Source organism: Leuciscus leuciscus, assembly GCF_965113295.1.
Source record: "Leuciscus leuciscus genome assembly, chromosome: 14".
Lineage (NCBI taxonomy): Eukaryota > Metazoa > Chordata > Actinopteri > Cypriniformes > Leuciscidae > Leuciscus > Leuciscus leuciscus.
In genome coordinates, this window is record NC_138738.1 from 8,916,642 (window position 1) to 8,944,238 (window position 27,597).

Consider the following 27,597-nt stretch of genomic DNA (forward strand, 5'->3'; position numbering starts at 1 on the left):
CATTTGTTCGTGAATCCAATCCCGTTCGTATAGTCTGGTATTGCGGTATTATTTTGCGCAACTCTTCTCGCTATATTTTGACTTTGTTGTTACTGTTGAGTTGTTACTAGTTGAAAGTCTCAGAAGTCTCATATCTGCTTTGATATTTTTGCCGTTCTTTTTTTCTAGTGAATTCAAACGTTTTTGTTGCCCTTAAACTTGATGCACTAAAACTTGATTTTTATGTCATCTAAGTAGCCTACATAATATTAGTAAACTCTTCTTTATGTAGTAATGTCAGACCTATACTCTAACAAGCTCAGAGACATTTAGAATGTGATTATTTTTTTTTTTTTTTTTTTTTTTTTAGGGGTCCAAACACTAAAAGTAAATTGGACCCCAAATTAATTTATATTGCTAACTGCAAATTCTAATCTATCAGCCATTTCAACTGAAAGATGAACAGGATAAGGAATCTTTTAAGCCACATTTTCTATAATTTTTCATCCCTTTGAATGGAAATAAATGCATTGATCTAGTTAATTTGTATAACTATTGCGCATTGGCAGTATAGTTTTATATAATTAGTGTACATTAGGGCTGTCAACGAATATTCTAAATTCGAATATATATTCGAATAGTTTTAAAAAACAGAAATTCGAACGTGAAAATTAATATTCGAATGTGAATTTCGAATATGGAAAAACACGCCCGCGGAAGCAGAGGCGCGGCTGTCTGCTTTGCGAGTGGGCGCGCGCGCTGCCTGAGGGACAGGTCACACGAGTCGCACTGTCTAGCACAGCGTCACTGCTGAAAGTTGACAGTGCACTAAAAGACAATGGAATAAATTGCAGTCAGTTTTTCCTTTTTTAATACAAGCACCAATAATGTAAGTAGCCTTTTTCTTTTTTAATAGCACTTTATTTTTGATGAACCTCAGGGTAAAAGTTCTTTGTTGTCACATTTCTCGGAATTGTGTACCTCATTTTATTTAACGTTAAACAAAAAAGTTCCATGTTTACCACAGCACAGCTCGCTCGGAGCTTTCAATGTCGGTTCTATACTGTAAAACTTCAATTAATATTAATAAATTTGTTTCAATCACTGAATGAAGCCTGCTATATTTGGGACAAGAGTCGCGACCTTAAATTGCTTGCACAAAACTCTTGATCAGCACTCAACGTGCTTATTGTTGTTCATTTAAACCGTTATGCGCAGAGAGAGCGTGAGCGTGAGGGCGCGAGAGAGAGAGAGAGAGAGAGAGAGAGAGAGAGAGAGAGAGAGAGAGTGCCTGCGAGTGAGCGAGAGTGAGGTCTGCGGTCTTGGCCATTAGTTTATTTACTTGGTTTTGTGTTGGTAATACATTGTCAAATATGTTTAAACTTAAATTAACTACCTATACAAGTAGTTATGTATGTCTCTTTGTATTAATTTGTCCTGTTATTGACGTAATGCAGGATGCGTAATGCGCATTGACAAAATTGTTCGAATAGTTCGAATATTCGTGTGTTTTTTAGAGGGAATATTCGAACGTCATTTTTGAGCAATTTTGACAGCCCTAGTGTACATAGAAATATGTGAAATGCTTATAGATCATTAAATATTTTACTTTTATTGACAGGCATGATTAAATATAACGCTGTCCATTTAAAATGAAGAGACCACTTTATTTGTCTTTTTCAAGATAATATTATACATTTTCTATAAAGACACTTATTTTCTATTGTGGAATAATAAAGCAAACACTTAAACTGCAAGCATAAGGTTAGACTACACATATTATAGAAATAAATAAAATGAAATGGTGCTTAAGTAAGTCTTAAAAAATGCTTGAAGATTTTGAGCTACAAATGATATGAAATTGTTCTGTGACATCCTGTGACATGTGATTAATCTCATTTTAAATGTTGATACACATACACCACATCTATTAAGATGACAGTAAACATTTTTATACTAGGTTTGGGTTTCTTTTTCTTTCTTTTTTTGTTTTTTACTTCTCTTTTAATATAACAGTAAGAGGAAGTGATTTCTTTTGAAATTCAGTTGCCCTTTTAGACACCAGTATATATATATATATATATATATATATATATATTATGATATATGCTATATATGCTGTTGCCTAACTTTCTGTGAAGATTCGAGATGGACTTTTCCAACTTGAATCAAACCACATCATAAGATATATTTCAATGGGATCATTAATCATTTACATGGGACATTGGTGCTTGCACCCCGATGATTGCCGCTCGCGGCTGAATTTTGTTTTTAATTATAGTATAGATGTAGCATATGATATAGATTGAGTATCGATGATTGAATGCTTGCTTGCTTTCGTGTTTCTCGCCCCACACTCTCTCACAGTCCTCATGTCACCCCCCATAAATAATTTTCTAGATCCACCCCTGGTTGTTTCACAGGCTGGAACCAGGAGTGGCGGAAATGCATGTTCGTATGGTAATTGTGCTTCTCTTAGGCATATATGCGCCTATCCTTAGACAAGACTGAGGTTGTAATTCAACCAGCTGTAATTGGACAGAAGTCATTAGACCCCAAGTGCAAACAAGAACCAGGCAGTGAGAAACATCAATATCAATTAGAGGTCGTGACTATTACCGCGACAAATGAGATGTCAGAAATTAGAAGATGTGAATTTGTTTGATAGGCTGGCAATTATAGTTTGCTGAGATAAATCTGTAATTAACCATTTGTTTAATTAGAGAACCCAGAAGAGGAGCATTTCATATGAGAATACTCTAATGTTTGGCTTTAATGTCACAATCGATTGAAAACGTAGGCTAACTATGACTAAAAAGCCAGAAATAAATAATTCAAAAGAGCTCGAGAAGGCAGAAATTTATTCAAAATGCTTTGTTGTGAAGCAGACCCGTTTCTGAACAACTGATGGTCATTTTACTTGGTGTAAGCATGCTGGCTAGCATTAGACTTTCTAAAGAAACTAATTTACTATGGATCGCAGATCCTGCCATCGTTTGTTTGGCTTCAATTTGTTTTCTCATTTGGATCACTTTCTTTTCAATCAGACCTGAATCTGGAGGCAAATGAAAACAAAGACCTGAAATTGAAATCTCAACCCAATTAGTAGGAAATATGTTTTTTCAGACGAATGCTTTTTTTGTGCTGAGTAGGTAATCAATTGTTTATCACTGAAGAATGCAAACAAGAATGCTAAGCTTTGCAAATTTTGAACTGATTTTATTATAAAAGTTTTTGCTGTGCATAAGTTGAAGAATTACAATATTGCTTTTTATCTGTTTAGATTTAGGCTGCATATTGAACTCAAAAGACAAATGGGTTATTATTACCAACCTGTTTTATTGTGGAAGAAGCTATATTGTTTTACACTAGTAATATTTAAAACATCTAAGCTATTTTCTCTAAGAGCAATGCTGAAGATTTTCATTGTTGTAAAACTGCATGTGATCAAACATTTTTAAAAGCAAGTTTTCTCTGCTCCACATTTGCAGTTTCCTGCTAGATCAAAATGTCTTATTATCTTAGTACCCATGATCTAGCTGTCTATTGAGATTGCTGAACTCAAAAAACAAATTGGTTATTATTACCAACCTGTTTTGTCATAGTGGAGGAAGCTATATTATTCTACACTAGTAATATTTAAATCACTTTTTCCCAGGGCAACTGTTTTATCTATTGAAAAATTGTGTGTTATCAAACCATTTTCTCTCTACATCTGCTAAATCAAATGGCACAATATCAATCCACATACACTACCGTTCAAATGCTCAAGGTCAGTAAGTTGTTTCTTAAAGAAATTGATCATTTATTCAACAATGTTTAAATTGATCAAAAGTGGCAGTAAAAACAATGTAAGATTTTTATTTCAAATAAATACTGTTTTTAAAACCTTTGGGGGTGGAAAAACGATCATGGTTTCCACAGACAACTGTTGGAACTGTTAGAACTGTTTTCTACATTGATAATAATGAGAATAATAATTTCTTGATCATCAAATCAACATATTGGAATGATTTGTGAAGGATTGCGATCATGTGACACTGAAGACTGGAGTAATGATGCTGAAAATTCAGCTGGGCCATCACAGCCGTAAATTGCATTTTAAAATATATTCACATTGAAAACAGTTATTTTAAATTGTAAAAAATTCTAAAATATTACTGTTCTTACTGTATATTTGATCAAATAAATTCAGCCTTCTTTCCAAAAGCATTCTTACCTACCCCAAACTTTTGAATGTAGCATTCGATTTAGCAATTTAAGACTTGGAGTAGTTAAGATTTTGTGGCTCTTTTTGTTGCTGAACATATTTCTTATGAATTACATGTATAGACATTCATATTTTGAATGAATTGTAGAGCATTCAGAGCATTTATCTCTTGACTTTGATCTCTTGACTTTGACCTTGTTTGTCATTATTTTAAAGCTGTAGGCCATTTTCTCCAGCATTTTTATTATCACTTCCTTACATTGCCAGAATAGAGCATCAATACACCTCTTATACTGTATATCACAATACCGAGGACATGTCATGTACTTTTCCAGTGGCGGGCTCTTTCATTGTAGTTCTGAATAGCAGGTTTGTTAGTGTTTTCAGTAACAATTCTCTCTTTTCGATTGTTCGACGATCAGCGCATTTGACAAAGAGCTCTGATGCAAGGATTCCTGGGCCAACCTGATCATAAAGAATTGCTTTTAACTTCACGACATCCAGCCAGCCAGCGTGTTTCCCTGTCTTTTGATAGGCGGCGCGGTCTCGGGGGACACTTTTTGAGTGGCAGCCATCCTGTACACCTTTCTAACAGTTGCATCATGTGCATGAGCCTCTCTTTCCCATTCCCTTCCCCCTCTTAGTCTCCTGTAGATGACACGCTAATGCACTGTGGCAGGGCCTTCGGTCTTCTCTGGTTCAGCCTTTTTCAGTAAGAGCCAGCCATGCATGAATGACGCCAGCAGAGAAGCCTTCGTCCCTAGCCACGGTGAAGCCGGACAGGGCATGTGTCATAAGAGTGCCAGTGAGGCGCTTTAATCTAGTTTGTTTCGCTCCCTTTCCTGCCGCCTCACAAAGGAAGAGTCACTCTGTTTACTGAACCTCACCTGCCCTAAGGAGGTCAGCCCGAGGCAAAGCGAGTGGTGTAATACAGACACTTTGTACGCTTTCTAGCCGAGATTATAGTTTACAAAACAAAGTGACTCTACACCTTTCTGAAAATATTAATGTCTGTGTCAGAATCTAACTCTCTGTTTCTGACATCTTTCTAGACCTCACATTCACCTGGGTCTTCAACGAGTACCCTCACTTCGTCCTGCAAGACAGCCGGCGCTTTGTGTCCCAGGAGACGGGGAATCTCTACATAGCTAAAGTGGAACCATCTGACGTAGGGAATTACACCTGCGTGGTTAATAACACTATTACCAAGGAGAGGGTCTTCAGTTCGCCGACACCTTTAGTGCTGAGAAACGATGGTAAGAGGGTTGTCTGTCAAATACTGTACAGTTTATGCACCATATAGGAGCGTACACTGTAAAAAAGATTATTGTAATTTTAAAGATAAAAGACTGTAAAAATGATACTCGAAAAACCGGAGGAGGTTTTCCTCCTGTTGGGAGGAAAGCGCGCAGCACGTATTAACATATTCATCTAAATGGCGCTCTCAGCAGCTTGGGCAGCATCAGGATGTTCATTAACAGTATACCGCTGCTCATATATGTGACCCTGGATCACAAAACCATCAAAAATCAAAAATAGCCAACAATACATTGTATGGGTCAAAATGATCTATTTTTCTTTTATGGCAAAAATCATTAGAATATTAAGTAAAGATGATGTTCCATGAAGATATTTTGTAAAATTTCTGCCGTTAATGTATCACACATTTATTTCTGTGAGTGAATGCAGCACAATTGCGAACATGAATGGACAACTTTAAAGGAGATTTTCTCAATGTTTAGATTTTTTTAGATTATTATTTTCAAATAGTTGTATCTCTGTTAAATATTGTCCTATCATAACAAACCATACATCTATGGAAAGCTTGTTTATTCAGCTTTCAGATGATGTATGGATCTCAATTTCAAACAATTGACCCATGTGACTGGTTTTGTGGTCCAGGCAAAAAACGAAGAAGACATATTCCCTATGTATCGGGGGCTTAAGCAACCTTACTCTATATTGTGAAAAACTGTAATAGATATAATGGGACATTTCATGCAATTTTACAGTAAAATAGTTAAATTGACAGTTTATGTGAAAAAACCCAAAATAGTAAATAGTCCCAGAATTCTCGGTGTGACAGCTCACGTTTTTCAATGAAATATCTGTTTCTTCTTAGTTTCAGTTATGTACATTAAAACACAGGTGGTAAAGAGAAAGCTTCAAGACATGTAGCTTTTCGAAAAGCTGAGGTAAATACTAATATATAGAAAGTTCACACACTCTAAAGTCATACACTCTAAAACAAACCACCATCATGGTAACACACTAAAATAATGTAATAAACATTAATTTAACAGCATAAGATGTAACATAAAACCTTAAGGTGGTTGTCAGTATTTCATTAAGCTAAAAAAAAAATATTTTAGTATTTGGTATATCAATATTATTTCAGTTACGTATATTTGTTTAGTCTGTAAAACTTAAAATATTGCTACCATATTTTTTAATGGTAATTTTCTGGCAAACACAAATTTCACAGATATTTTTCAGTTGGGTCAAAAGAGCAAGTAGCATTTTTTGAGAGATCTTCATTCGTAAATGTCAGAGATGTATTTATGCCGCTGTCTTGAAAGCTAAACTGCCTCTTTTAAGAACTCTAACCTGCACTCTTGACAATGTCTCAAAGGAGGCCACATTTCCATTTGAGATGGATCCTGTTTTTATTATGTGTGTTCCATAAATCTTTAATAACGTGTCTCTGTATTTTTGGCACAATCTTCTCGGTTCCCCAGCTCATTGACAGGTCTTTGTGTTTTGCCATTTGTTGTTGTTTTGCTTGTATTCTGGAGTACAAAGCTTGTGTATTGTAAATCATGAATGACAAAGCCGTTTGCATCTGTGGTGTATTGTCTGCCCATGGCAGGAGCGATGGGAGAGTACGAGCCCAAAATAGAGCTTCATTTCCCAGACACCATTCCAGCTGCTAAAGGATCCACACTGAGGCTAGAATGCTTCGCCCTGGGAAAGTAAGTCCGACATGCACACACCTGGATCTGTCTGCGTCCTCTCTTTACAAACTGTTGCCCGAGTTCACACCCTTGCTTAGCTCTGTTTCATTCTATCCTGCGTTATAAAATACACTAAATTTGTGATCAGCACTTCAGGTTCTTTCTTAATGCGATTTGCAATCTGTCACGGAAGCTTTTTACAGACGCCTTTTCACTATAATGGCCTGCTTTGCAGAGAGCAATGACCTGCAAGATTTCCTCCTTAAATAGTGTGGAAATAGAGCTGCAAGCTTCTTTTCAAAAGAAGAGCAGAAGGGTTGTCGTTTAGAAAGGGAGAAATGCAGGTTTTCAAAAAGCAGGAGATGGTGGCTTTTCAAACTATACAAGGAGTGCGTCACCCTAGATTCCATTCTGAATAAGATCCATTCACGCTCAGATATTCTTAATGGGGTATATATTTGAAGAAATAAGGGGGAAATGGATTTTCTTTTGCCAAACATTATGGTATTTCAGTTCCTCAGTCAACGTTCCTGTAGATAGTTCTAGCAACTCCGCTGTCATGCCTTTGATTCCTGAAATACATGAACTGATCAAATTGAATGAAATTTAAATCAATTTGGATAAAAGCATCAACCAAGTGCATATATGTACACTACCACTTTAAGAAGTTTGGGTTCTGTAAGTATTTTGTATTTGATCACAATTAGAGTAGAAACCATAATATTCTGCAATTTTATTACCATTTACATTCATTGCTTTCTATTTTAATATATTTTAAAATGTAGTTTATTCCTGTGATGGAATTCCTTCAGAAATCATTCTAATATGCTGATTTGGTGCTTAAGAGATTGTGTGCTGCTTAATAATTTTGTGGAAACCATGATACATTTTTTTTTTTTTGGATTATTTGATGATAGTTCAAAATAACAGTATTTATTCTAAACAGAAATATTTTATAACAATACAAAAGTATGTACTGTTACTTTTGATTAATTGAATGCATCCTTGCTAAATAAAAATATACATTTAAAAAATAATAATAATAAGCTTACTGAACCTGAACTTATAAATTGATAATAATTATTAACAATAATTAAAAATGATCAAGGCATAGCTATAATTAATTGTATGACGCTTTAGATAAAAGCTTCTCCTAAATGGATTTCCACTCACCAAACATTACATTTAACCATAATTCATGAACTAGACCATGCAATTCCTCAAATGGAATTGTGTGAATGAAAAAAAGCTCCTTTAGCTGGTAGAAAATGAAGCTTGCAATGCCAAGGTCGTAAATTTGATTCCTACAGAATACATTAATGATTAAAAACCTTGAATGCTTTGAATGAAAGTGTTTTCCAAATGCATAAATGTAAATGCAAAATGTACAAATGCGTAGCTTGGATGACGCTTTGGATAAAAGCGCTTGTCAAAAATTTCTACCGTAACAATGCCAAGGTCATGGATTTGTTTTCCAGCCAATTAACATACTAATTAAAAAAGTATATTTGCTTTAGGTGAAAGTATCTTTCATATGAATTTGTCTCACTACTAATGGTGGCTTTGCTTCGGTTTCACAGTCCAGTTCCTAAGATCAGCTGGAGAAGAACCAGTGACGTTTCATTCCCAAACAAGGTCAAACTGAAAAATTCGAACGCCATTCTGGAGATTCCGAGTTTTCAACAAGAGGACACAGGGACTTATGAGTGCATAGCGGAAAACAGTCGTGGAAAGAATGCGGCAAGGGGTCGCGTGTCTTTCCATGGTGAGTTCTTCCAACACTAACCCTTGATTTCTAGGTTATTTTCTTATATGTATTTGTCATTTAATACCTCTTTCTCTTTCAATCTTATATCATAAACACCCTTGTCAACATCATTTTCCCTAAATTTATTGTTATAATTTTTTTTGTGTATTTTTTCTACCTTTTGAATTTGTTATTTGATAAGTATAGATAGATGCTTCTGTTGAGAGATCAACTTTGTCTCATCAAGATTTACAGTAATTTGAAAAAAATATGTCTGTTGCCATATGGCAGTTCTGTCCCGCCTTGAAACTGGAGTAATAAATCAGTAGACAGTGGCATCAGTTATACTGCAGTTATGAATTCATTTGGAGGTGTTTTATAGAAATATAATTATACTTTTGCAGTAAGAACATTATGATTTATGTTTCATCTTTTGAGAAAAATGAACACAGGATAAATGATTATGCTTGACTTAATTTGAGTTTGTAGGAGATCCAACTGCCTCCATATCAATTTATTAAAAAGACATGAATTTAATCAATAAAAACATTTTATATTAAGACAGCACAGAATGACACTTTATATTGTTAACTTTATTTATTTATTTAAAATAATAAGCTATTTTAGAGCAAACTTTTTTTTTAATATAATTTCCTAATGTTTACCAGAAAGAAAGCAAAGCTATTGTAAGTTTGACATGATTCATTAACAGTTTTGTAAGGTTCTATACTACCTGGAGTGGCATAATTATGACATTGTCTACTGTCATTATGTTTAAGCTGCACACAACCTCGCTATGCTATATATGTCATAACTCACAGTGAGGACTTCATAACAAGTGTCTCATTTGACTTGTGTCCTTGAGAGACATGACATTTCATGATTCATGTGATTGTGACCTTCTGCAATGAGCACCTCATTGTAGAAGGTCACAGTGGCATTCCATGAAAAGTCAAGTTTAATTTGAAATGTATGGCATTGTTGTGTTAATAACCTTTACATTTATCCTCTCCTCAAATCATTTTAATTTTAATTTTGAAAAATTGTGTGTTTATCAGAGTGGTGCAAAACTTTGTTAGTTTTGAAATAGAAATTGGAACACACACAAAAACATTGACTGGATTCAAGAAGTTTTTGTAGTTGTTCTAATAATAATAGTAACAGTAACGAATTGTTTCCTCGCAGGCATAGGAATGAATGGGAAATTAAGAAAATGTTTTTTACTAGCCTATTTGCATTTTCCAGAACACACACACACACACACAAATGAAAGGATACGACCATAGAACATCCCAAATGCAGAACACACTTACATACATACACACACACACAAACACACACCTAGAAATTCCCTTTGTTTTTCTCAGAATTGGTAAATATAAACTTGCAATTGCGAGTTATCAAGTCCAATTCTTGGGGGAGAAAGTCAGCTCACAATCCCGAGTTTTTATTGAGATTTTAAATCTTGCAATTACCACAAAAAAGTCAGAATTGGCAGATATAAACTCACAATTACGAGGGAAAAAGTTATATTTCACATTCTGAGAAATAAAGTCAGAATTGTGAGACATAAACTCGAGTTTTTTTTTTTTTTTTTTGGAGAATTGCGAGTTTATATCTTGCAATTCAGACTTTATAATTTGCAATTGAGAGTCTGCGAGTCTTGCAATTCTGAGAAAAAAGTCATAATTGTGAGATAAAAAGTCGCAATTACCTTTTGTAATTTTTTAGTCTGTGGCGGAAACAAGCTTCCATAGATATCTAACACACACTCTGAAGTCTTTTTGGATTTTCTGTCTTTGCAATGACTGTATGAATAAATATGCATTTGTATGCCGTGAAACTGAAACGCAATTCTGTAGGATAAAGGAAAACGGGAGTTTGCCTTGCCAAAGTAGATTGTCTGTTCCACTATTTGACTTTGTGCAGAAAACAAGCAGTTTGAAAAGCACTGGATTGGTGTCGGTCTTAAAGGATTCATAGGTCTTATCCTAGGTTTATTTAAATTAACATTTGTGAAGAGAAATGCAATCATACGAATGTTTTAATTGATCTCAAGACTCTGTACGTGGCACTGGAGTGTTTGCCAGCCAAAAGGATAATAAAGCTTCCAGAAGGAGGTCAAAGGATTTGTAGTTCGGAACGGAGCATGTGAATTGTGAGCATGTGATCGAATTGATTTATTCATTGAACATCTTACTTCAGTAGTTAGATTCATATTCACATGGCTCTTGTGAAATGGGTCGTCTATTGTTTGTTGTTATAGGAATGTCAAGCATGCAGTCAATATTATACAGACTAGCGAATGAGTGTATGGCGAGCCTTTTTGGAGGTGGTGAAGCGGCTTATGCGGTTCTCATATTGCAGCCTTTTCTGATAATGATAATTAATAATTCAGAGGTCACACTGTGTGATTAGTGCAATTTAATTAAATGTGGGATTTGCTGTCTGTAAGTCAACTAACTTTGAAGGAATAGAAAAATGTTGTCATCATTTGCTCACCCTCGTGAATCTGATTTATGGCACACAAAAGGGGTTATATCCTTGTATACATTGATAAATTATATGCATTACCATTTAAAAGTTTAAGGAGAAGTAAGATTTGATTTTTTTAAAGTAAAATGTATGGGGAGGAAAATGTATGTAAATGTACTTAAATGTATGGGGGAAAAGCAACCAGGAGAAGCCTATATCATCTCCTTTAGTTTTGCATAGATGAAAGAAAGTCATAAAAGTTTGAAATGACCTGTAGGGTGAAAAAACAATGATGGATTTTTCATTATTGGGTGAACTTTTACTTTAATTGTTTCTGTCATCAAGGCAGCCTTGGGAATCTATTAGCCTTGGGTAATGTGGGTGGTTTTAATATGCAAGTGTAACATTTCACTTATGTGTATTATTTAATATGTCCATAATCTACCCTTTATCCATTGTTTGATTGATCAATGTGCTTTCTTTCCACAGCCACACCTCATTGGCTGCAAACAACGACAGACACAGCATTGTCCATTGAGGAGAATCTGTTTTGGGAGTGCAAAGCCAATGGGAAACCAAAGCCCTCTTATAGCTGGCTGAAGAACGGAGAAACTCTTATATCTGAGGTACTTTAGGGCTTTATCTGCTCTTACTGCACTGTAGTTCAAGGTCAATGCAAACATATTCTCATTGCTGACATAAAAGCGAGGGGAAAAAAAGTTGAAGTAAAATCTGTTTAAGTAGGAGAGAGTCCCATCAACCAACAAAAGCAGTTATAAGGCAGCTGAAAGACTCCATTAGATGTGACCTGCATTCAAGCCGAGAGTGACCCGCACCTCCTCCCCTCCCTTCCATCACACATCACGTCAATCTCTCCTTGTGACTCTTTGTGCTGAGGTCAGCCCTTAAAAACAGCCGATAGGCTTAAATGTCTGCTATGCCATTAGCAGAGCCATCAACTCAACACCTCCCTTCCTGTCTCATATACTTTTCCGACTGGGCGCCCATGCCAAATGAATTGGCCATTAGTATTTTACTGTTATGTTCAACATTTCTTTTCTGTTCGTCGGAGCAGAGGGTCAGCATTTATTTTTTCCTCTTTCTGCTTTGTAGCCTCCTCCACCCTCTCCAAACCCATCTGTAGATGTTCAACCCGACAGACTTTCAGCGTTAAAGTGTTTTTATTGATTGATATTGGATATACATTGTCTGATATTGGATATTTAATTTTTCAGTTCCCATATTTTTACATTTAAATCATTTAATAACTCTGTCAAATGTATAATTTGTGACAAATCTTAAAATGAATATCCATTTTCATAGTTTTAATGTTCAAGTTGAAATGGATGATTTCACTTGTAGACTTTTAAATGATTGATTTTAGTTTTACAATTTTTATTTCGACAAACTCCCATAGACTTACAGTAAAGTAGTGTTATTTTAGTATCTTTGAGATACTATTATGATTTTTATTAATAATGTTTTTATAATTTCTGTTTTCATTTTCATTTTTAAGTTTTAGTAATTTTGTTGTGTTTTTGTCATATTAATTACTTTTATTTATCATTATTTTATTCGTTTTTAAGCATATATAGTTTTTTAAATGATTGATTTTAGTTTTACAATTTTTATTTCGACAAACTCCCATAGACTTACAGTAAAGTAGTGTTATTTTAGTATCTTTGAGATACTATTATGATTTTTATTAATAATGTTTTTATAATTTCTGTTTTCATTTTCATTTTTAAGTTTTAGTAATTTTGTTGTGTTTTTGTCATATTAATTACTTTTATTTATCATTATTTTATTCGTTTTTAAGCATATATAGTTTTTTCTTAGTTTTTATTTTAGTTTGAGTCATTTTAGTACATCAAGTTAAACTAAATGAAAACGAGAGGTTTCATTGGCAACTAGCTGACATAAAATAGGTTTTAAGTTTTTAAAAAATGTATAACGTTTTTTTTTTTTTTTTATGATTTTAGTTAACTATAATAACCCTGCTTTGAAGGAGGGACCCAAACCATATCTAGTGACCAGAATATCAATTTAATCTTCAAATTTGATCTTCAAATCAAAATAATCTTTTGACTTTTGACCAGTAAGCAACCATGAAATTAAGCAACCCAGCAACCGCATAGCAACCATTTTCCTGTGATTTGTTTGTGAATGTGTCTACAGGGCCGAGTGCAAATAGAGAACGGCGCTCTCTCCATCTCCTCGCTAAACCTCTCAGATGGCGGGATGTATCAGTGTGTGGCGGAGAACAAGCACGGCATCATTTATTCCAGCGCCGAACTGATGGTGCTTGGTACGACCTCTGCGTTTCCACTGCCTGCTCTCCATCCTTCATTTGAATGATAAAACTTTGAGTAGTTACAGCCCAAGCTCAAATTACAAGGCAGCACTGAAAAATTAAGTGCTTTATTGTAACACTCATGATTAAGTGCTCCATTGTAACACTCATATTTCCCCATATTGATTCTGAAATGTATTCATTTTAATCAGAACACATTGGTCAGTATTGTTCATGCAAGGCCAGTGTCAAATAAATGGTGTCTTTTTAAGATACAGCACAGAATGGCACAGCAAAATGTAGGTTTAGTTAAAGACAAATGGCCTGGAAGCAGCCAGTGGAAGCGGACAGCTTTATTTGTTAAGTCCTTTAGACTTTTCTAAAAGGCTTTCTTCCTTTTTTTTTTTCTTTTTTTTTGCCAGAGGCTGTTTGAACGTCAATTGCTGTTCATCACAGATTCCATTGAGTGTGAGTCTGAGGACTAAATCTCTCTGTCTCCTACAGCCTCTGCTCCCAGCTTCTCCCAGAATCCTTTGAGCCGAGTGCTTAAGGCTCGCTCGGGTAGTGACGTTAGCCTAGATTGCAGACCACATGCTTCGCCCAGAGCCATTAGCCTGTGGAAAAAAGGGACTGAGATACTGCAAAGAAACGAAAGGTATTTAGCTTTTGAGTTTATATTTTATCACATTGAAGACTTTGGCCATGTGATTTATTTATTTATTTGTGATGTTTATCAATTATCTATTATTCTCAAGGATTTCCCTCTTCCCCAATGGAACTCTTAAGATTGCCAACGTAACGAAGCGAGATGGAGGTAGTTACACGTGCATCGCTAAAAATCAGTTTGGCACAGCTAGCACAACAGGAAGACTGATAATCACTGGTGAGTCATTGTGTTTTATATTCTCAATCAAAGTGTTTTATTGAATATTGACCTTCAAATTCTGCTTGCAATATTTTCCAGATTCGGTTTCTCCACTGTTTCTCTCACCTCACTATTTACAATAAAAAATTTTTTTTTTAAAAAGCCAAACAAAAAGAAACAAATATTATTCTCCAAGCAAAGACGTAATATCATTTATTTGTTGTAAAAAAAAATCTGATTCATTTTTCTCAAAAATGTTTGGGGATTCTTTTGACAATCATACATTTAGCCTTAGACTCTAAAGTAGCTTTGGATGAATAACAGCTTTATTTTTGCTGTTCAGAAAATACACAACCCAGTTCACTCTTATTGTTGACTCAGATACTGTACTCTTGATGGCTTAACTATGATTAGCTTTGAATGAAATGCCACATCTGGCACGTATCATAATGCATTGCTTCAGCTGTTTCAAGAAATGTATTAGCCAACTGACATCTTCATTCTTCTAAGTTTCTGTTGTCATCACTGTCAGCCTTTCAAGTCAAAAAATCACAAAGCATAAGATTTGTTTTATATAATCAAGCAGACTGAGAAGTCTCACACAATGCCTCTGCTCTGTTTCAAGACAAATAGCTTTTGTTGTCAAGTCTCTATGTCTAAAAGTTTTAAGAGATCTTTTCAAACTCTAATTTAAGTAATAGCTCACCCAAAAATTTTAATTCTGTCATCATTTACTCATCATCATGTTGTTCAGAACTCGTATGATTGAAACACAAAAGGAGAAAATATGAAGAATGGACTCACTATAATTGCATGAAAAACAGTCTTAATTTCTCATTTTGTGATTCACTGAAGAAATACAGTTTTGGACAGCTGTGGAACTACAAGTTGAGTAAAATAAATATTCTCTTTGGTTGAACTGGCTCTTTAAGTTAGCCGCCTATATTGTGGACGTATAACATTCTCTTCTCTAGTTTAGTTCATATGCCCTCTTGCTTCAATCTTCCACACAGTTCAGTCCATGTTACACTAATTACTTATTGTTAAGGTCATCCTTAATTGATGTGGCCATTATCCATGTGGATTGTTATATCCTCGTTAAGCTATAGGATGAATGTTATTCCTCACTTTTGTTCTCCGTCATATAGTTTACGGGTTTAATCAGCAGTATTTTCATGGCAAATCAGAAGAAACTCATTAGCTATGTACCATCGAGACCTCTGTGTGAGCCCATACGTCTTTTGCAGGGTTTCTCTTTCTTCTCTTCCTTGTATTTTTCTCTCATTATGTTTTTGTCATGCACCGGCAGTTGACCTCCTTAATGTAATTTAATTAAAATGACCTTTCCCTCACAAAGTGCCTTCACCCAACTGTATTCTGCTCACAGTAGACATGCTGCCAATTCATTTGGCTCTTATTAAAATCTACTTTATGTTCTTCTCAAATTAATAGTCCCCATATGGAAAGACAGCAGCCAAAAATCTAAGTATAGCACCTAGAAATTATGATTATTTATTACAGCAATAAACCACCGCAGGCTGTGGTAAAATTGCTAACCCACATCCTCGAGTGCATGGCCTATTGCTCATCAGGACCATAGCAATGTAATACACTGATGTTCAATACATATATACATATTAAAAATATGTATATACATAATAATGATAATCACAATAGGATCATTCTTACCTTGCAAATTATTTTTATGTCCCAATCATACAGTATTTGAATTAATCTATTATATGGGTCAAATATTGTAAAAAAAAAAAAAAAAAAAAATGATGGAAGTTTTTGTTTTATCACAAAATCACAAAATATTTTAATTAATTTATAAATAATGTTTAAATAACATTGGTGTCAATTTTTTTAATTAGTGGTGTAAAATTCTAAATGAAATGTATGCATATTTTATGTTATATCATATGTTATAAGCAAATCTTTCCTCTGGAATATGTTTTTATTATTATTACTGATTCATTTGTATTTTTTTTCCTCATGTCCTCAATATAATAATTTTAGTCTTTTGTTTACTTTTTAACAGTTTAAATGTGGCTCGTCCAATCAAGCCTTGTATTATAATAAATGAATTTATTAGTGTATTATTTGCATGCAATTTTGGTTTAAAATGTGACTTTTTAACTATTTTGAAATATTTTTATTGATGCATTTCATTATTTAGTGAAATATAAATAATGATATATAAATCATTATGAAAATATAAATAAATGAAAATATAAATAAATAATATAAGTATATTTATATTTAAATATAAACACATAAATAATGTATTTATAATTGACATTTGTCTCAATTGTTGCGGTGGATTTTAGTATTATAATGCAGAATAATTATGCAGCCTACCCTTCTGGAACAGCCTTTGGGTCGGGAGCATGATGCCTTAAAATGCTTTCAGAGACAGCTCGCTAGGTTTTTGGAACAGAAACTTTCTTGTTATTTGCCTGGTCACAGAAGAAGTTCTCTCGCTTTAGTTTGTGTCCCAGAGCTAAACTGACAGACTGTGTTGGCACTGTAACTAACAGAGCCCACGAGGATCAGCCAGGGCCCTAGCAGCACTGAAATCACTGTGGGGGAGAGCATCGTGCTTCTCTGCCAGGTGACTGCCGATCCAGCCTTGGACGTGGCCTTCTCGTGGGCCTTCAACGGTCAGCCCATCGATTTCCATCAAGACGTGAACCACTTCGAGCGAGTGGGAGGGGTGAGTATTGTGGTTTTAGGGCAATATGGCAACCTCAGCAACCTCATCCCACACCACCACCTCCAAACATGAAACATTTATAGGGAGCGTATCTTGGAAAACAGGATTTTCCTTGCTGTTTTGAAAAAAGGGTTTGATGTACTGTGTGGACATAATCTAACATTCACAAATCATTTATGAAGACTTGACTGCAACAGTAGCAAACAGGTCTGAAATGAATGACTAAATTGCAGTGCAGAGCAACACAAGTGTATTTCATAAGAAAATAAATATGCTCAGAATTTGTAGAATATTACGCCCATAAGGGGACATGGTGGTGGAAAAAAATATGAGATGGGAGGAAAAATATTAAATCTATGTTTTTGCGTTCTCTCGCAAAAGTTTTGCGTTCCCCTGAGACACTTTGCGTTCGCGTTTCTCAGGGGAACCAGAAACATTTGCGATTGAATGCAAAAGCATGGCCAAGTAAGTGTTCTTCACATCTCATTTTTTTCTTCTTCACCATGTCCTTTTAGGGGCTCCGTAGAATATGCTCTTCTTAATGAAGTACAAGAAATTTGTCGGGAGAAATCTGTACAAGAAATTGCGTGTTGTAATTTCTTAACAAATTCAAAGTAAGATGAGTTTATTTGAGCCGGAGGAGATAGAAAAAATCTATTTGTTTTGTTTTTTGTGCTCATCAGTTGAATCAAACCAAAGAACCCAGCATGTAATGCAGTTCATTTTATTGAATAAATCTCAAACACGAGCACTTGGACTACTGTAACTGGGTTTTAATCTAATCATTGTGCTGGACAGGAACAAGCTATTTGGACTTTGAATGCTCTCCCTCAAAGAGATTTGCCAGCTGTTATGTCTGTCGTTTGATATTCATCCCATTCTTGGGACGAATTTTGCCTTGTTGTTCTGGGTCATTCTATTGCTGAACTACATTGAATGTGAATGATTCAACATGTTTACCAAACAGCTGTTCTTTACAAACTCAACCAGGGAAAGAGGCCAGATCAATTAAGAGTCTTGTTCCCATTTTACCCCTCCAGTTTCACAAGACGTTTTACATCTCAGGGTAGACAATTCCATACTGCAGCAGGACTCCAATGAATTAAAATCCTGCCTTATAAGAAATGCTTTGTGCAGTCACATTCCATTTTGCTGTTTTAGTTTAGATTTGTCCTTGGTTGGCTAGGGGTTTGAACAGAATAATAAACAGCTCTTGATCATTTACAATCAAGGATTTGAAACCTGGGTGCAGTCTAAGGTTCTTGAGATCCTGTCTGAGAGGGCCTTTAGATAGTTCATTTAATAGCCAAATCGTAACTTCCTAAATTGTATTGAGCTGAAAAAGGATATTATATTATATTATATTATATTATATTATGGTTCTATAACGTATTTCTTTTAAAAATATTTGTAGAATATTATAAAATAAATGATTAAATATTAATATTATTTATTATAAAATAAATACAAATAAAATATTGCATTTTCCCCCCACACGCCTTGGGCCCATTATCATGATCTTGATTCGGGCCACTCAAACCCACGGCCAGGCCCTGCCTTTTATTGTCATGTGATGGTGGCTCCGTAAAGTTCATACATGGGTTTCTCTCAAGGGCAATTACACATGACATTGACATATGCAGATGGGGGTTATAATGAGATATGGCTTTCACGGATTCACACTTTCTCTGCCCCCAAAGATTACGCCTTCCGTCTTAGCAGCCTCTGATGAGTGCATTACCATAATTAAACATCACCCGCTCCACAGTCTTCCCTGTCCATGCCTGAAATTTTGGAGTCCATTGAACCATTGAATGGGCTCTCTTATTGATATTGATTGAGTTTAAGGCATTTTTTTTTATATAGGAATTGAACTTGATTGAGAGGAAACCGCAGTCAAACATAAGTGCTGGTCCTGTTTGAGAGCATGGAGGGCATCAAACACTTTTATGTACTATTACAGTAGAGTAGTGGTCTGTGGTTTGGGGATGGTAGACCACTAGAGACATCAATGTGATATGTAGGATTTAGCTTCTATGAACTTCTGGGCATACTTTATTTAAAAGCCTGGGAGAAACACAGAGATAAATTGTGTCTGCAGTCTTGGAGTTTCATCATTTATTTTATTTAAGAAAAAAATGTAATTGTTTTATTTTATTTTAAATATTTTTGTTATCATCTTAATAGGAAAAAAAGCATAAATAAAATGTTTATTTATTTTTTAATTGTATTATTTATTTTTAGAAAGTCAATGTCAAGTCGTCAAAACAACAGCATTTAATCAGAAAACCCTGTCAAATAAAGTCTTTAGATTTATTTATTTTTACTTCTTTCGCACGCTGTGCTATCTTATGCTTAGCTGTGTCTTCATTTAAAATGAAGTCTGTACCAGAAATGCAGAGTCTGAATGACTTATCTGCTTATGCTTATCTGGAACAATATTCACTCTCACTCTGCATGTTCTTTGTTCATTTACCTGGTCCTGGCTTATGTAATTGTGGAATAATTAGTATCGTCTTACCAATTAGCCACAGTGTGTGTGTTTTACTGAGCTCCTGTGTCTCTGAGAGAGCGGGATCTGAGTGAATCCCTGAGGCTAGTCACCGAGGCTGTTTATGAAGGTCCACACATATCTCAAGTGCACAGCAGCCATTTTAAAGGGATGGATGAGTATGCAGAAATCTGCAGATAGCATGCCAGGGAACATTATTACACCTGCCTTTATTTTGGTGGTAATTACATAATAAAATGGTAGCACATAATATTGTTGTTGAAAACAGGTACTTTGTTACTCAAGCTATAATTACTCTGCAGTTGCAAGTGTCCCAAATATGTGTGTGACACAGATCTGGTTCGTTGGATGACCGTGTAAACAGTAAAAATCACTGGATGTGACATTTACAATTCTGATCTGGGCCACTTATGTATGTGGGAATAAATCTGAATTATAATTTTTTTGTAGTTTGACTTTAGTGTGAACAATTGGCTCATGCATTTTATTTGTTATTTGATTCGATTTTTTACATCAATCTAATGCCAAATTCAACTTTATTTTATGCTTGATTTACCTTTGGTGTAATTATTTATATTGAATCCTGTTTAATTTGTAGTACCTAAAAAAAAAAGAAAAAAAAGTGTATTTATTTATTAATTAATATTAATTTTCATAATAATTTCATAATGTATTTTGTGAAGTCAGAGTATGTTTGCACAGTTGTGCTGAGCAGAGATATGGGATGGGCTATATTTTGCATATACAGTAAGTATGTGTGCAATGCAACGTTCACTGAGCAGAGATGTTCCAATGATGATGATACTTCAAATGTGTACAGTTGGCATTTTCTTTACAAGTAAAGGCATGTTTTCAACTGATGCAAATGTACCAAGAATGTATACACCGAGGCATAGTTTCTTAATATGGAAAGTGGATTGTACCAAGTGTAAGCATGAGGTATACGTTCCATTTTTAAACATAAGCAACATGTTTTTGTACCTTACAAGGAAGTTGAAAGTCACTCAGTGGTGTATATAAGCTCAATCTTACTGTACTGCGGCAGAGAAACACCGGGAACACATAGTAGGTCTACAACATCTTCTCAAGTTTCTCTCCTATCCTGACACGTGTGAAGAATAAAGATTTTTCTTGGCAAGATAATTGGTGTCCGGTTCCGTGAATCTAATAATAACGGGGAAAAAGGCTTAATTCCAAGTCTACAGTACCTGTTTGCGTCTCCCTTTCTTTCATTTTTGGAAATAGTACCAGAATTGAATGGCACAAGCAAAAAATTACAGTGCTCAAGGTTATGCATTGATTCATGAAATATGCCCAGACAGCAACATAGTGTCGGCCCATATCTGGCCCACATCTTGTACGTGTGGATTCCATGACCGACTCTATGTTGCTGCCTGAATGATAATGCATCACACTTATTATAAAACTAGTGTTTATCATTAGAGATTGGGTTTGGTGTCCTGTGCTGTAACAACATGATAAATTATTAAAGCAGTAATCTTTATATTGTGTTTCCACTTTTCCAACAGAGCTTTTCCGGTGATCTTATGATTCGAAACATCCAGCTTAATCATGGTGGGAAATACGTTTGCCTTGTTGATACAGACGTCGAGAGTTTGTCTGCTGACGCAATATTAGTTGTTAAAGGTAGGAACAAATTGTCTTCGGTTTATGTCTACATGCACAATATTTGCTTTCTTCCACAGTGAAGAGCTTCCTGCGAGGTGTGTATTTCAATAAAAGGGCACTGCTAATGTAGCAAGAGTTCAGAGAGTGCTAAATGTGTCACTTGGGATGTTTTATGGGGCCTCGTCTTTGCTGCTGCGTTTTTTGTGAGTCACATTGTTATTCATGGTCATTACACATCACGGTTCTGTCCCAGGTGTTTGGAGAGGAGCTGTTTATCATAGAGGATGTCTTTAATTGGTTCATTTACACATCGGCTAAGCAGCACGACAGGCCCCAGAATGCAGTGCAAATGAAGAGAAAACATTTAAATGGCAGAGAGTTATTTGGAGCAGAAATGTGAATCATTTAGTTGCGCAAATACAAGCGTACACACATACACACAACTTGTTGCCCTTGCTAAACTGATGCAAGCATACACAAGCACAAGCTTGCCATGTCTAACACCTTAGAACACACATTCCTAAACAATAGTCTTCTTCTAATCAGAGTGAGGCAGTTTCCAAATCATCAATATGCACAGTGCATGGGCCAAATGTAACATTTGAGCAGGTGTGAAGTATAATCAAATGCTCCTAATTAATTCAATACCTTATGGGCTATGTGATTGAGTCAGGTCCCCCCAGCCCCCCAGACTTGGTCGTGGTGGAGGAGGTCACAGACAGCACGGCCCAGCTGTCCTGGAGCCCAGGCCAGGACAACGGAAGTCCCATAACAGGATATGTCATCCAGGGCAGGACTCCCTTTACTGTCGGCTGGCAAGCTGTCGACACAGGTACATCGCCCAACTCTTTGTCTGTACATGGAAATAATATCCCATAAATAATATGGGAATATATATAAAGAATATATATAAAGCCTACAATGTATGTAATATTAGTTTTTAATATATTTGTTTTCTATGGAAGCTTGTTTCTGCCACAGAATAAAAAGTAAAAAGGTAATTACAACTTTTTATCTTGCAATTCTGACTTTTTTTTTCAGTTATAGTTTCAGTGAGTTATGAAGTCAGAATTGTGAGATATAAATAAATCAATAGGATTCAATATACATTTTTTATGTAAGTCAGAATTGTGAGATAAGTGAGAATTGAAAGTTTATATCTCGCAATTCTGACTTTATAACACGCAATTACGACTTTGTAACTCACAAATGAGAGTTTTATCAGGCAATTCTGAGAAAAAAAATCTGAATTGATAGATAAAAAGTCACAATTACCTTTTTATTTTTTATTCAGTGGCGGAAACAAGTTTCCATCGTTTTTTTATTTCGTTTTATTTTATTTGTATTTCTGTTTCAATTTAAGTGCTTAAACTTGAACTTGTTTTAAGTTAGTTTCTATTGTATTTTACTGTTCTTCTTATCCTCAGTTCCTGAGGTGATCAATGGGAATACTTTGACTGCGACCGTTGTGGGTTTAAACGCCTGGGTGGAATATGAGTTCAGAGTTCTGGCCAGTAACAGTGTCGGCATGGGAGAGCCCAGTCCCCCGTCTACCAAGATCAGAACAGAAGATGCTGGTGAGTATGCTAGTGTGAGACTCCACTGGATCTCTTTCTATTTCAGACAGGCACTAAAATTGAAAGCACTGGAGCAAACCATACATCCTCAATTCTCCCGTCATCTGTCACATCCATCACTTTTACTCCACATGCAACACTCAAATCTATGCATTCTTTTATTCACAAATTTCTAAAGGGGGTGGTTTAAAGAAAGTAGAACCTCTGTGAGAGTGATGGTTTAGAGTCTTAATGTGATGAAAATTTAAATACACTTTTAATGCTCAAACTTGCAATGAAAAATCCCAATCAGAGCTCTGCCGGCAGCTTTTTAATCTCTTCTTTGGGTTTTTGCCCGCAGTACCTGACACGGCTCCCACTGATGTTGGAGGCGGAGGAGGTACCAAATCGGAATTAGTGATAACATGGGAGGTAAGTCATTTGTCAGATTTTACTGCTATCTCGGCCAGCCTGGGCTAAATGCCGGTGCTTAATTGTGTAGAATGAAATGTAGCCATTTTATGATCGTTGTAGCTCTCCCTCCTGCCCTCTGGACTCCAGACTTTACTACTTCTCCAAATGGAAGTCAGATCAGGACCAGAGAGTTTCTTATAAGTTTATTTCACCCACAAATAGGCTTGATTCTGTTCAGATACAAAATGGAAGGAATAAGGGTTTAGCAAGGGAAAATTCTCACATTCTTTTGCTGTTGGGCACAAGAAATTCTGCAGAAATGTGCTGCTATATTTGACTTTTAAAGCCTTTTGTGAACTGTAGCAGTGATGTAGTGCATTTAAGCTAACCTAAATACTAACACAGGTCGGAGGGCCATTTTTGCATACTATTCTGTAACTGTCCTCTTTCAGCAAAAGTGGAGTAATAAAAACAGGAAAAGACATTTGAAATGCTGCTTATTCAACAACAGTTCGATGGCTTACTTGATTTGATTAAGTACCTTTCAGAAGTTCAGAAATATATTTTTTAAAGAAATTAATTAATTAATACTTTTATTCAGCAAGGATGCATTAAATTGATCAAAAGTGACTAATAAACTCATAATGTAAAAAAATTATGTTTCAAATAAATGCTGTTCTTTTGAGCTTTTTATTCAACAAATAATCCTAAACAAATGTATCACAGTTTCCACAAAAATATTAAGCAGCACAACTGTTTTCAACATTGTTTGTAATAATAAATGTTATCTTGAGCAGCAAATCAGCATAATATAATTATTTTTAAAGGATCATGTGACACTGAAGACTCGCGTAATGATGCTGAATTTTCAAAGGAATAAATTACATTTTAATGTATTGAACTAAAACAGATATTTTAATTAACAAATTGTAGCCTTGGTGAAAATAAAAGACTTTCAAAACCATTAAAAATCTTACCAACCCCAAACTTTTTAACAGAAGTGTATGTACAAAGTATTGTGTGTTTTTTTTTAACCATATTTATTACCTTTTTTTTCTTTCTTTTTTTTTTTGGTGAGTTAAGTCCTTTAAATGTTCCTTATAGTCTCTCTTTGAGGTTATGAAACTTGCATGCATAACAATAAAAAAAAAAAAAAAAAGACAATTGAGAAAGAAAGCGGTCTTTAAAGTAAGTGCTAATAAAGCCCTGTTGTCATGTGGGTCATTTGGTGTGTTGACCTCAATTTGTTTTAATATCACTATAGTTTTGTGTTCCACTTTAAGCCTGTTCCAGAGGAGTTGCAGAACGGAGAGGGCTTTGGTTATATCATTGCTTTTCGGCCAGTGGGCATGGTGACTTGGACCCGCGCAGTGATCTCGGCACCCAGCGTCACCCGCTACGTTTTCCGCAATGACACCATTCCACCATTCTCGCCATTCAATGTCAAAGTGGGAGCGTTCAACAACCGCGGAGAAGGACCTTTCAGCACTATTGCAACAGTGTTCTCCGCAGAAGAAGGTAGAGCTGGATTGATGTACATCAACACTCACAAACACATGTGCATAGAAAAACTTTCTTAACCTTTTTTTTTTATAGATTTGAAGTGATAAAAATAACTGGAAATTACTTAGCAGTCATAAATATATAATTAAATGACCATATAAAAATGTTATGGCCATTATTATAATTTTATTTTTCAAGCCTCTTTTACAGACAATAGTGTTTACATTACATATAATTTATTTAAAGGGGTCCTATAATGCCCTTTTCACAAGATGTAAAATAAGTATCTGATGTTCCCAGAGTGTGTATGTGAAGGCTCAAAATGCTCCACAGATATTTTCTATAGCATGTTATAATTTTCACTTTTTGGGAGTGAGTAAAAACACGTCGTTTTTGTGTGTGTCCCTTTAAATGCAAATGAGCTGCTGCTCCCGGCACAGAGGGCGGAGCTTTAAGAGCTTGGGTGTTAGCAGCTCCGATTACCTCACACAGACAAATCTCAGACAAAGATGGAGAGACTCAAGAAAAAGTGACAACATGTAGAATGCAACAGGACATTTCTGAATGGTTAGTCGATGAATTTATGTAGCTGATGTGGAGTTAACTATCTTCTAGTCATTGATTAGCATATTCTGTCATGATAATCTATAAATCCCGTTGATGTCACTAACCCATAAAGCTCATTGTAGTCCCTACCAGCCGTTTTTTGTTGTCCTTAAAAAGCGATTTCTGTTAAAGAAAATATCTCCCTTTGCTTTGAACTTTCAGCGTTGTAACTTTGCAGATGTTGCAAACAGCAATATTACTAATTAAAGTTAAAAAGTGAAATCATAATCAACCACTGATATAAGGTAAAATCATATATTGAAACATTTACAAAAAGCAGTACGTTAAGAGAGGAAGTGTGGTACATTAATAGTAATATTTACTATAGAAAATAATAGCAAAATAGTACAATTAGCCCAAATTACTAGTCCTACATACAAGCCTCATAGTCTAATCAACAGGAAATATTAATATAGGCCAGACAACGATGCATTGTGTGGTCGTGTGGATCTAAAATATAAGAACACATTCCGACTCAGCAATAGTCCCTTCACGTTCTCAAACACTCTCGGTTCCCTCCCTTCACGCATACAGGTGTGACCTTGAATGAGAATAATGGAATAAGTTGATTGAGACAGCTTTCGCCCCTCCTCCCTCGTTCAAGCTGCGAATGACAACCTCATATTAGTTATTGCTGCTATAGGTTACAACAAATCCTGCTAGACACTTACAGGCCTATTCATGTGCTAGGGTGTTAATTGAATTTTCCCAGCAGATTGTCTCCTTCTCTGTCAGTCACAGTTCCCATTAAAATGAAGTAGGGCCTCTCTCAGGTGAGACCGGGGCTTCATTCTCTGACTTAATCCAATTTTACCTCGTTGGCTTTGGAAAGCTTTTTGAATAAGAGCCTCAACATTTCTCTGTTCCTTCGCAGTGCCGAGCGTACCGCCAGAGAGGGTGTCAGCAAAAAGTCTGTCGGCGGCCGACATCGAAGTTACCTGGGAGCCGATTCCGGTCACCCCTGAAAGAGTTCTTGGATATGAGGTTTGATTCAATTGTCTTGCCGTTCGCGGTAACGTTAAATGTCATGTTTTGCTTGTAATAGTGCAATCCCGGATCTCAAGCAATTATTAAAAGTGCTTCTCACCTCTCCCATGCCACCTCAAACATCGAGAATGTCAGTGTTTAGACAGTGCTTTGTTAAATGTCTGCGTCTCTCAGAAGCTGGATGAAAGCTCTCCGCTGGCCTTTCGAGAAAGCAAAGAGAGCCTTGCTTTCTCACAAGCCACTCTCTCCATCTTTGTCACCCCTGCCCTGAGGCACAAAACAGCTACGTTGCCATGGTAGCTGCCACATTGTCTGGAAAGAATAGAACTATCATGTCACTGGATTCTAGATGAGGGGGGAAAAAGAAAACTTTCTAGATTTTATTTTTGTCTCGTCTTTGGTTAGCAAGGACTGAAAGACCAAATCAAAGCAGCATGGATCAAGGAACTGCGCTGTATGCCGTATATACCATTTATTTGTGCTCAAGGTCCTTTGAAGCACCTGCAGTATTTGAAATGGAAAATAAACCATCACTGCTTTTCCTCTTTCACAAAACCAAAATGTGAGCTCCAAAAGTCTGAGACCACTAATGCAAATGCATCTATTTTGCATTTTTCTAATTTAATGCTTCTTTTCAATTCATGACTTCATTCTTTTCAGTCACACCCACGGGAAGCTGAATTTTAATTGAATTTGGAATAATTGAAATAAGAATTTACTTTGCAAACTTTGATTTACTTTGAATTGCAAATCAAAGTAATTCAACACAGGTAATGAATTCTGGGAAAGTGTTCGTCTTCCCTGATCTACAAAAGTTTATGAAATAGGATAAAATACTCCACCGTTCCAAAGTTTGAGTTCAGTTTTTTTTAAAAGAAATTAATTCTTTTTTTAAGCTAGGGTGCATTGAATTGATCAAAAGTGACAGTCAAGACTTTTACTTTGTAACGGTTTTCACAAAAAGATTTCAACATTGATAATAATAAGAAATATTTCTTAAGCACCAAATCATCATATCAGAATCATACAGAATACATACATAATATAATACCTATTCTGAAGGATCATGTGACACTGAAGACTGGAGTAATGATGCTGAAAATTCAGCTCCGTCAAGGAATATATTACATTTTTAAATAGAAAACAGTTTA

General features: G+C 35.5%; 1 protein-coding gene across 2 annotated transcripts in view; it reads left to right on the top strand.

The window, feature by feature from the left end:
- The window catches only part of cntn3b (contactin 3b), a 66,754-nt gene that overhangs the window by 33,170 nt on the left and 5,987 nt on the right, over nucleotides 1-27,597 (top strand). For both annotated transcript variants that reach the window (XM_082190166.1, XM_082190167.1), the window contains exons 6-19: nucleotides 5,242-5,445; nucleotides 7,059-7,161; nucleotides 8,724-8,908; nucleotides 11,855-11,991; nucleotides 13,544-13,673; nucleotides 14,163-14,313; nucleotides 14,414-14,541; nucleotides 17,064-17,239; nucleotides 21,281-21,398; nucleotides 22,054-22,212; nucleotides 22,808-22,957; nucleotides 23,298-23,368; nucleotides 24,634-24,868; nucleotides 26,334-26,443. In XM_082190166.1, coding sequence (XP_082046292.1) covers nucleotides 5,242-5,445; nucleotides 7,059-7,161; nucleotides 8,724-8,908; nucleotides 11,855-11,991; nucleotides 13,544-13,673; nucleotides 14,163-14,313; nucleotides 14,414-14,541; nucleotides 17,064-17,239; nucleotides 21,281-21,398; nucleotides 22,054-22,212; nucleotides 22,808-22,957; nucleotides 23,298-23,368; nucleotides 24,634-24,868; nucleotides 26,334-26,443 — 2,057 coding nt within the window. The remainder of the gene's footprint in view (nucleotides 1-5,241; nucleotides 5,446-7,058; nucleotides 7,162-8,723; nucleotides 8,909-11,854; nucleotides 11,992-13,543; nucleotides 13,674-14,162; nucleotides 14,314-14,413; nucleotides 14,542-17,063; nucleotides 17,240-21,280; nucleotides 21,399-22,053; nucleotides 22,213-22,807; nucleotides 22,958-23,297; nucleotides 23,369-24,633; nucleotides 24,869-26,333; nucleotides 26,444-27,597) is intronic.